Source organism: Peromyscus eremicus, chromosome 6 (genome assembly GCF_949786415.1).
Source record: "Peromyscus eremicus chromosome 6, PerEre_H2_v1, whole genome shotgun sequence".
Lineage (NCBI taxonomy): Eukaryota > Metazoa > Chordata > Mammalia > Rodentia > Cricetidae > Peromyscus > Peromyscus eremicus.
In genome coordinates, this window is record NC_081421.1 from 88,596,234 (window position 1) to 88,607,379 (window position 11,146).

At 44.8% G+C, this 11,146-nt stretch overlaps 1 protein-coding gene across 8 annotated transcripts in view; it reads right to left on the bottom strand.

Annotated features, from left to right (window-relative positions):
* Window positions 1-3,922, bottom strand: part of Mfsd14a (major facilitator superfamily domain containing 14A) — a 65,521-nt gene extending 61,599 nt beyond the window's left edge. For 4 of the 8 annotated variants that reach the window (XR_009379902.1, XM_059266146.1, XM_059266145.1 and 1 more), the window contains exon 1: window positions 3,860-3,922. Coding sequence is in view for 7 of the 8 variants with exons in the window: in XM_059266146.1 (XP_059122129.1) it covers window positions 3,860-3,883 (24 nt within the window). In the remaining variant the exon portion in view is untranslated. Of the gene's footprint in view, window positions 1-2,336; window positions 2,446-2,679; window positions 2,932-3,859 lie in introns of those variants that run through there. The other 4 variants (XM_059266142.1, XM_059266147.1, XM_059266141.1 and 1 more) reach the window with 3 other exon arrangements.
* Window positions 3,923-11,146: the final 7,224 nt, after the last annotated feature.

Consider the following 11,146-nt stretch of genomic DNA (forward strand, 5'->3'; position numbering starts at 1 on the left):
TAACTTACATGTAGAGGCAGAAAAGCAATGCTATCTTAAACAAAACTCTCATGTGTATGAGAGAGAAAAAGTATATATATATATATATATATATATATATATATATATATATATATATATATATCCATCCATCCATCTACCCACATCCTAGAGGTCCAGTGGGACTCAAGGATGAAAACAAAGCTCTTACTCTAGAGACAGTACCAGTGCTCTTAAGAATGGAAACTAGATACGGCTTAGCCATTATGAGCACTTGCTGCTCTTTCAGAGGACCCATGTTCAGTTCCCAGCACTCACATGGCAGTGAAAAGTCATCTGCAACCCAGGTTCCAGAGGATGTGACCACCTCTTCTGACCTCCTCAGGCACTAGGCATGCACGTTAAGCACATACATACATTCAGGAAAAAATACCCATAAATATAAAAGTTTTAAAAAATAATCTTTTTCTTTTTTCTTTCTTCTTGTTTCTCTGTGCAGCCCTGGCTGTCCTGCAACTCAGAGATCCTCCTGTCTCTGCCTCAGGAGTGCTGGGGTTAAAGGCGTGCACCACCACCTCTAGGCTCATAATCTTTCTTTAAAAAAGACTGGACTGGGTGGAGGTGGCACACGCCTTTAATCCCAGCACTCAGGAGGCAGACACAGGTGGATCTTTGGGAGTTCGAGGCCAGCCTGGTCTAGAGAGTGAGTTCCAGGAAAGGCACCAAAACTGCACAGAGAAACCCTGTCTCAAAAAAAGACTGGAAAGGAAAACAAAGTACAGTAAGATGGGAAAGGACAATGCTCTAAGACTTCAGCCCTCAAGAAAAGATGTCATTGATTTAGTGTACCATCAAGACATTATATTGTTACTAGTGAAAAGTGATATTTTGTGTACTAAAGCAAACTATAAATTTGCTGTATCTTTATAAATAGCAAAAAGATTTAAACAAACAAACCAAACAAACAAGACCCTCTTCTTGCCAGGCCTGGTAGCACATACCTATAATCCCAGCACTTGGTAGGCACAAGTGGGATCATAAATTTGAAGTCATTCAGAGCTACATGAGATCTTTTCTAACGCTAAGAATTTGGAATGAACATACTGTAAGGCTGGCATAGGCTATGAGTTTGATCCCCAGTATATCTCATTAAAACAACAACAAAACTTTTACAGAGCAAACCACACAAAAATCGGTCAAAGAGACAATAAAACTACAATTTAAGAGGTGTATTTCTTAATCTTCCGTTCTTGTCTTTTGCAAAGAATATTGATCTTAAGTATCATCTGGCTTTATAAAATGTACTTCGTTAAAATTCCGTCTTTCATCAGGCAGTGGTGGTGCATGCCTTTAATTCTTAGCGCTTAGGAGGCAGAGGCAGGCGGATCTCTGAGTTGGAGGCCAGCCTGGTCTACGGGGGTGAGTTCGGGGACTGCCAAGGTTACACAAAGAAACTCTGTCTCCAAAAACAAAAACAAAGTCTTTCTATAGTTCACAACAATATCCTTTTCTCCCAATATAGTTCCTACCAACTTGGTCAAAATGGCTAATGTGAATTCATCAGATCAAAGTAATATTTTAATCAGGTACAGTAACAAGGATCTGAGGAACATCGAACTTTCTTTTTTCAATAAATGTCAAAGCTATGACAACTAATAAATCTGACAGTTAACCGAACCTATTCTGAAATCGTTCCATATGTCCCAAGCTTTCTATATTTTGGCAGTTGGACTAGGCCATGTTCTGAAATGTCAAAAGAAAGTTGTCATTTATTTCAAACTGAATTCAGCAAATCCTCAGTGGTGCCCTACTTACATATTTAGTGCTTTGCTCGCATTGATCGAGGCTCCATTAAATTACAAACAAATGGAACCACAGGAACCATGCCTGCAACTTCATGGGAAAGAGACACCTCTTATTTTTCCATTCTATTTCCGAACGTGATACCAGAGGATTCAGCAAAGAAATCTCAGCACAACGAAAGTGTAAGCTCGTTTTCCAATTACAAACCCTACGTCCACGTCTGGTAACCCACTGCACGCTGCATAAAGTTTCCTGCGAATAACGACTGTCTAAAAGGCACATTTTTTTTTTTTTTGAGCCTCAGCCTGCCTGCCTTTCAAAGAGTCTTTCCCTGATCCTCACGCCACGACAAATTAAAGACTGTTATTTGGAGGCACAAGGTGTGACGGCTTGTCTAAAGGAGAGTATGTGTAGGCCCCAGGTGGTCAGGTCAGGCTTCCGACGCCGGGAGCGGAGGCGAGCCCACCCCCGGGACAGGGTCACCGAGCCCAGGACAGCTCAGAGCCGCCGCTCCGGCTCCCGGCGACCACGATGGGAACAACGCACGCACGTACCCTGGCCCAGCGGGCCGCGGCGGCGGCGGCGGCGGCGGCCACCCGCCACAGCATATGGAGCGCCAGGCTGCCCGGCCTCCCCGCGCCGCGCTGGGCCTGGCTCGGCTGCCGAGGGGCTGAAACCTCCTCCCCGCGGCCGGCTGCACGTGGGCCGAGGCCGCAGGCTCCCGAGACCCCGCGATCGGCCGAAGAAGCCAGGCCGCGGAGGCCCGCAGGGCGAGACGGCGGCAGCGCCAGCACTGCGGGAAGGCCGGGTGCTCCCGGCCCGGCGAAGGCGGAAGCAGGGGGAAGAGGGAGCTGGGCCCGCGCCGGGGCCGCCCTGCGGCGCCGCACCGAGACTCACCGTGCCTCCGTCTTTAATGATGATCTTTTTGGCCAGCATGATACTGCGGTTCGCGGCCCGTTTCTTTTTCTTCCCCTGGGTCATTTTACCATCCTCGACTCCCGGCGCTGCAGCAGCCACTCAGGGGGCGGGCGGCCCCAGCGGCGAGTGCGGTCCCGCCACTACTGCCGGGCCGAGCCGCTCCGGGCGCACGCCGCCATCTTGAGGGCCCGGCCTGCCTCCGGCGGCGCGTCACATCGTGCGATGGGCTGAGTCGCCCGCCCCGCCCCGCCCCCGTGACGCAGCCCCGCCCCCGCAGTCCGGCCACGCCCCTCAAAGCGGCACCTGCGGAGAAGGCAGGGCGGCGCCCTGGGGCCGGGTGGAGTCAGGTCCCTTGCACTAGCTAGCTGGTTCCTTCCTTCTAAGGTGCTGAGCAGTGGGTATGCTGTGTTTCTCCTCCGACAGATGAAGGAACTCAAGTTTCAAAAAGTTATTACCTGCTCATATCTGACAAAGAGTTTCTCAGAAGCTCTAACCAGGCGTCCCAAACTATCAGCATCCACGTTAACTGCTTCCCCATCAAAATAAACTAAAGGGAACCAAACAGTTTTATGGTCGGTAGCAGGTAGAGGGCTTTATTTTTGTTTGTTTTTTTTTGTTTTGTTTTGTTTTGTTTTTTGTTTTTTTAAGCTGTTGACTGAGTTTGATGCTCAGCTAGGTCATGCTGGCTTACAGATCCCCCTAGTCCCAGGACATTTTACCAGCCCCCTCCCCCAGCCCTGCCTATCTAAAGATATATCACACTTCGGAGGCTTTTGTTTAAAGAAATCAGTTTGACTAGAGGACTATTAGAAAGAGCATGAGCACAAGTGGAATATGAAATATCAAGTATTACCACAGTGCTAACTTTTTTTTTTCTTTTTGAGACAGGGGCTCATTATGTAGACCAAGCTGGCCTCAAACTCAGATCTCCTCCTGCCTGCCTCCCATGCTGTGGTCAAAGGCATGTGCCACCATGCCCGGCAAAATTTTGATTTTAGTAATTGTTTGGAAAACCTTTTAAAGTATACCGTCAGTGTTAGGGAGTGGAAGGGCAAGAGGCATGCTGTCTACCCTCCAACTGCCCGATGACAGGAAGCTGGGGACAAAGCAATGGGCAAGCAGTGAACCTGGATGTGGCAAGGTCTGTTCACAAACTCACTGTTCCTCCCTGGAACATGCGCATTAGGCTCCTTCTCCTGGCTTGTGGCCTGGTTAATGATGTCCCTCTGTTTTCACAGGGCCAAGCAGAAGTGAAAGTGACTTCAGAGGCTAGGTCATAAAAGGCACTGCATGGTTTTGCTAAGATTTTCATTCACCCCAAGTCATCGGATGTCACTTGCTATGCCATGGTACTAGAGGGACTACGGAGAGGTCCTGGTGAAGAGCTGAAACCTCCAATAAAGCTTTGTGGATCATCTTGGAAGGAAATCTCTAGGCCTGGTCAAGCCTTGAGCTGACTGTAGACAACCTGACTACAACTTTATGATATGGTGATATTTTATTTGTACTGAAATGTGATTTTATTTGTATGTTAATAAATAAAGTTGCCTGGGGGTCAGAGCAAGCCATAGCAGAGCTGGGCGTTCCTGGCGCCTGCCTTTAATCCCAACACTTGGTAGGCAGAGCTAGGTAGATCTCTGTGTGGTCAAGGATACAGCCAGGCTTGGAGACACACGCCTTTAATCTCAATGCCAACCACAGAAGATCTGGAAGTCTGTACAAACAGGCAGTGAGGAGGCGGTCATGTGGTAGGGTTTACAACCAATGAGAAAGCAGAACAGAAAGTCTATATAAAGACAAACACTCAGGAAGTAGGTCTCTCTTGGCTGAAGAGGCTAGCTGCAGCAGATGGGTAAGGCTCTTAGCTCTGATCTCTTGGCTTTCTTCTTTGCATTGGTTCTGTGTTTCTTATTTAATAAGACGGTTGGTTACATCTACATTTGGCGCCCAATGTGGGGCAAGAGTTTCCACCTAAAACCTAAGGAAAAAGATTCTAAAATGGAGCTAAAAACAGTTCCTAGTTGTCTCTTTCAAGTTAGTGGCAGCCTGCTTGTTTAAGCTACTATGGCAGGTTCCTGGTGTGCATGCTCGACCTGCAGTATGGCGGGAATGAGGCCTCTGCAAGTGGCACACTAAGCTGCGTGGTAGATTTAGCCTTTGCTAGCACAAAACAAAAAAAGAGGTTTCTGGGCTACACGCTGCTTTGAGAGAAGCATAGACCCACTATTTCTGAGAGTTGATGGCTCCCAGAGTTGGTGGAAAACGTACCACTGCCATGTTGGGAAGCTGAAGTGGGTGGAGCCAGCAGCCACAGTGCCGTTTCAGTCTTGGAATGCTGCAGTTTAAAGCAATAGGCTCACGGTAATATAAAAAATAAGCCATGTAAAGATGGCTACCACACAGAGAATCTGGATTATGTTCTCTTTGATATCCGTAACTGAAGAAAAACATTTGATTGCAAAAGCTATTGAGTTATGCCAAAATGTATATTTTAAAGGTACCTTGACTTCAAAATTTGGATGTAAGGATATATTGCCTTGGAAAGGAGGCTCTGCTTTTGTTTCCACAGAAAGCAAGAGGCTATGGATTTGTTCCAGATTAAGATACATCAGGTTTGACCAGCCAAGACCACCTGAAAGGTCTCCAATGACACCATGGCCCAGATGATCCAACATCCAGAATGGTTTAGAGGCAACTGGCTTAGACAACACAGCCTCATGGACTACTCCATAATCCTAAAATTTTCTTTGTGTCCCCATAAGATACAGCATACCCCTCCAGCAGGAAGTAGTAAGAGAAGCTACGCCCAAATTCCCAAATTATATATAATTTTACTATGTTAAAGTTAAAACCTTCCTTTTTGAAAAAAAAGAAAAGGGGAAGTGCTGTGGATATCATTCTGTGTAAATAAAACAGATTGGCCAGTGGCCAGGCAGGAAGTATAGGCGGGACAAGGAGAGAGGAAAGTTCTGGGAAGTGGAAGGCTGAATGAGAGACTACCAGCCGCCGCCATGACAAGCAGCATGTGAAGATGCCGGTAAGCCACGAATTATGTGGCAAGGTATAGATTTGTGGAAATGGATTAATTTAAGCTATAAGAACAGTTAGCAAGAAGCCTGCCATGGCCATACAGTTTGTAAGCAATGTAAGTTTCTGTGTTTACTTGGTTGGGTCTGAGCGGCTGTGGGACTGGCAGGTGACAGAGATTTGTCCTGACTGTGGGCAAGGTAGGAAAACTCTAGCTACATTATGAGACCTTCAGCTAGGACCACCCAGCTTAGCCACAGTACCGGGCCAGGGAGGTAGTTCTTTTGGAGTGCCTGTCCTGTAAGCACAGGGCTGCGGATTCCACCCCCAACAATGAATAAACCCAGCATGGAAGTGCATGCCTGAACCCTGGAACTCAGGAGGTGGGAGCAGCAGGATGAGAGACTCAAGGACAAATGTGAGACCAGCCTGGGATCCATGAAACCCTGTCTTAAAAACGGGTGAGGGGTCGATGTTTCAGGCCACCAAATTTTGGGGCTATTTTTTTACATGGCTATAAATAACTAATGGACAAGGAAAAGGAGAAAGGACAAGGTCCAAGTGAATGTGTACATTACTGTAGCTTTTCTGTAAATTTCAAAATAAAAAGTTAAGAATAAACTTGTTCCTTCTACTTCTCTGACAAGAAACCAAACCAATCTTCATTGGTGAGAGAAGAAAATATCTTGACCTGATGAGTAAGAATTTATCATCCTTGCTGGGTGGTGGTGGTGGCGTCGGCCACGGCGGCGGCAACACCTTTAATCCCAGCACTCGGGAGGTAGAGCCAGGCAGATCTCTGTGAGTTCAAGGCCAGCCTGTTCTACAAAGTGAGGACAGGCACCAAAACACCACAGAGAAACTCTGTCTTGAAAAACCAAAAAAAAAAAAAAAAAAAAAAACCTTACTTGAAAAATAAAATTCTCACATAGAAATTGTCGAAATCCAATTTGAAGCTGTTGAGAGTAGGACAAGACTTCCTAACTAAATTCCAGGAAGTTATTTTGGATGGGTGTAAGGAGCTGAGAAGATTATTGTTGTAAGATAGGTGTGGTGGTGCACACCTGGGATCCTAGTATTTGTGAGGACTGATTCCAAGTTCAAGGCTGGCCAATATAGCAAGTTAAGGCTAGCTATGGGCGGCATGAGAGCCCGTCTGAAAAAAAAAATATTATTGCATGGTTACTCCAACTTTCATAACCTCTAAAAATCATACTTCAGCTATACCAGAGCTACTGGTCAGTTACTCAAAGCTGAGTATAATAATGCTCATTCGCTTTTTTTAGACTAGGGTTAAAAAAAGTGTGTCTATATGTTCCCATCGCATAAAGTAACACAACTAGGGTGGTGGTGCACACCTTTAATCCCAGCGCTTGGAGGCAGAGGCAGGAGAATTTCTGTTGAGTTCAAGGCCAGGTCTACAGAGTTAGCTCCAGGACAGCTTGGGCTGTTACACAGAGAAATCCTGTCGCCGGAAAAAAGAAATACCACAACTAAAAAGATCTGACAGGATAGAACTGGGGGTGAGGGAAAGGGTGTAAAAGTGCTCACTGAATTCAGGCACACACACAATTAGGTGAGGGTCAACGTGAAGTAGAAGCTTAGACAACAACAAAAGGAGCCCTGGAAGCAAAGTGAACAGGCGTAGAGGTGATCACTAAGAATGGACAGACCTCCTCTGTAAGGAAACCTTACAGAACAGAGAACATGATCGTGAAGAAAAGAGCCACAGCAGATGTACTGGCATACATATGTTCACCTTTCAGCAACAGAACTATAAACTGATGGAAATTATTCCCCACAGAACAGAGTTATGGAGACATGAGAGCTAAGCGGACTTCTCTATGAACTATGATTTTTCCCTCATATATGTTTAACCTTTGAATCAGGTAAAATGGTTTATATATTCAATAATAAAAGCTTAAATTTACAAAACTGAATACAAATAAAAATCATTTATGTTACACTAATAACCAGCAGAGAAGACCTGAATTCCATTAACTCCCCTTGCTCCCTCTCGAGACAGGGTCTCACTGGAGGTCTGGCTGGCCGGAACTCATTATGTAGTTCCAATCCCCCCCCAGAACTCACAAAGATCCTCCTGCCTTTACCTAAGTCCTGGAATCAAAAGTGTGTGCTACCACTTACTTTTACATTTACTTTTTTTTTTTTTCCCGGAGCTGAGGACCAAACCCAGGGCCTTGTGCTTGCTAGGCAAGCGCTCTACCACTGAGCTAAATCCCCAACCCCTTACATTTACTTTTAAATGCATACTTTGAATATACATCTTTAGTTGACAGGCTACATTCTAATAATAAAACGCAAATAAATTTTGAATTTCGCAGAGCATGTTTGCCATTAGAATACTGGTACTGTAGTATTTAAACTCATAATAAGACACAAGTATGTTAATATTAGAAGCCAAGTTGTTTCACTGTAAGAGGATAGTCAGATATAACTAAAAACATGATAATAAATTTTAATGCCTGTAATCCCAGCATTCAGGAAGCTGAGGCAGACGGAACACATGCTTAAGGCCTACCTTGGCTGCTTGGAGAGCTCCAGGCTAGCCTAGGCTACAATTTGTCGTTTCTAAAAATAAAAACAAAGAAACCTACCGCACAATTCAGTTGGAAATACTGATTGGAATGCATAGTTTTAAAAAGACAAATTGTAGCTGAGCATGGTGGCTTATGACCTTTGAACTCAGAAACAGAGGCAGTGGATCTCTGCGAGTTCCAGGCCAACCTGGTCTACATAGTGAGCTCCAGTATAGCCAGGACTACATAGAAAGACCCTGTGTTTAAAAGAATAAAAAAGTAAACTATCCTTGCCTAAGACATTAACTTAGAGAGCTAACTTAGCCTATGACCTGGCTTCAAGCTAAAGAGAAACAAAGTAGAGGAACAGTCAAAGGACATCCACACAAGAAGTAGTACCGGGGCTTCGAAAGGCTTGTCCTGTGGAGAGCAACAGAGATTGGAGAACAGTGTTTTAGACCAAAAAGAAAATACAAACTTCAACTGTATCCTCGTTTAAGCCAAAAATCCATAAAAAGCCATTTTTAAGACAAGTGGAACTATTTTGGTATGAACTTGAGTTTTCTTAAGTGTGATCAATGACTGAGGAAAACAAAGAAAAGGTTATTTTGGAGGTAAACACACTGAAAAATGTAGGGGTCGTGTCCTGACCATAGGCGAAGCTCTAAGAGCTGCTAGTTGTTAAATTTGGGTGGTATGTTACCCTTTCTGCCTTTATGTCTGCTTCAAAATAAAAAGCTAGTTAATATTTAATTTTAAAAAAATGGGGCTAGAGACATGGCTCAGTGGTTAAGGGTGCTTAGCTATTCCTGAGAAGACCTGAGTCTGGCTCCTAGCAACCACATCTGGCAGCTTACAACCACCAGTAATTCCAACTTCATGGTATCTGACACTCTCTTCAGGGCTCCACGGGCACCCACACTCATGTACACTTATCCATACACAGACATACACTCATATACAGAATTAAAACATCTTGAAAATGTTTACGGGGGACAGATGAAATGTCTCAGATGGTAAAGGTGCTTGCTGCCAAGCCTAATGATCTAAATTTGATCCCAGAACCCAACCACAAATTGTCCTCTGAATTCCACATCAAAACCATGGCACACCCCTCACACACACACTAAATGTTTTTAAGGGGGCTGGAGAGAAGGCTCAGTGGCTAAGAGCACTGACTAGGACTAAGGTTCAATTCCAAGAACCCACCATTACAGTTCACAACTATCTGTATGTAAATTCAGTTCCTCGGGGTCCAATACCTTCTTTTGGCCTCCTTGGGCACCAGGTATGAAAGTGGTGCACAGATCTACATGCAGGCAAAATATCATACACATAAAATAAAAAAAAAATGTAATTAAAAAAAATTCTTGCTGGGCGTGGTGGCGCACGCCTTTAATCCCAGCACTCGGGAAAGCAGAGGCAGGCGGATCTCTGTGAATTCAAGGCCAGCCTGGTCTACAGAATGAGTTCCAGGACAGGCTCCGAAGCTACAACAGAGAAACCCTGTCTTGAAAAAAACAAACAAACAAAAAAACCCAAAAATTATTTTAAATGTTCTGCCAGGTGTGATGGAGAAAGTCTGGCGCCCAGGAGGCTATGGCAGCAGGAAACGTTTAAAGTCAGCCTTTGCTACTACATAGCTTTAAGACAACCCAAGCTAGACATGACATACTGTCTCAATACTAAAATCAATCTTTAACAATACTATCTCTGTGAGTTGACAAATACAGCCCATGAAATTTTCACATCCACACTAGCACAGTCCATCACAACATGACTAAAGCTACTGAAGTAACAAATGTCACATGTAGCCAAAATATTTCATACAAGATCAAATTTAACTGACAAGGAAAATGGAGACCAATAACATAAATAAATGGGAAATGAAATTCTGAAAGATATAAGTCAAAAGAAAGTAGAAAGGAAAGGAGGGAGGGAGGAGGAGAAAAGAGAGAAAGGAAAAGGAAGAGAAAGAAGCAGGGAGGGGGATGAGGCGGGTCCACTGCGAGACGCAGGCTGACTGACCTTCAGACTCTCTTGGAGCCCATAGACCTCAAGTAACCCTACTGCCTCAGCCTCCTGAGTGCTTGGATTACAGGGCTGCACCAACACATCCAGCTTGGGATGTGCTTCCAGCAAAAGAGGCATTCCTTTTTCAAGACTGTTTTTTGGACAGTCTCAGTACATAGCCCTGGCTGTGCTATAACTCCTTATGTGGACCAGCATGTCTCAAACCCAAGAGAACTGCCTGCTTCTGCATGCCACCATGCCTGGCAAACTTTTTATTTCTTCCTTTTTTTCTTTACTTATTCATTTGAGACAGGATCTCACTATGTAGACCAGGCTGGCCTCAAACTCAAAGAGATCCATCTGTTTCTGCCTCCCAAGTCCTGGGAATAAAGGCATGTGTCACCATGCCTAGCTTTCATGATTTTAAATTGTGTGTGTGTGTGTGTGTGTGTGTGTGTGTGTGTGTGTGTGTACACACGAGTACAACAGCTGGTGGAGAACAGAAGTCTCAGATCCCCTAGAGCTGGAGTTATAGATGGCTGAGGGCCTCCTTATGTGAGTGCTGGGAACGAAATGTAGGTCCTCTGGGACAGCAGTAAGTGCTCTTAACCATTGAGCTATTTCTCCAGTCTCAAAAGAAACACTCTAACACAGAAAATAACACTGGAGTTTCAGTTAGTGTTTTTCATGAGGACTTAGTAAAAATATCTTTGTTTGTAAACTACTGAGATGTTATCCTTTCTGGGCTCTTCGAGTATTCCATGTGTGGCTACACCAGGGTAGAAGTGAGGATAAATGTGGGTGCATGTCACAACAGAAGCAATTACACTCAGGCAGTGAAGGAAAGGTCCTGAGTAACTACTGAA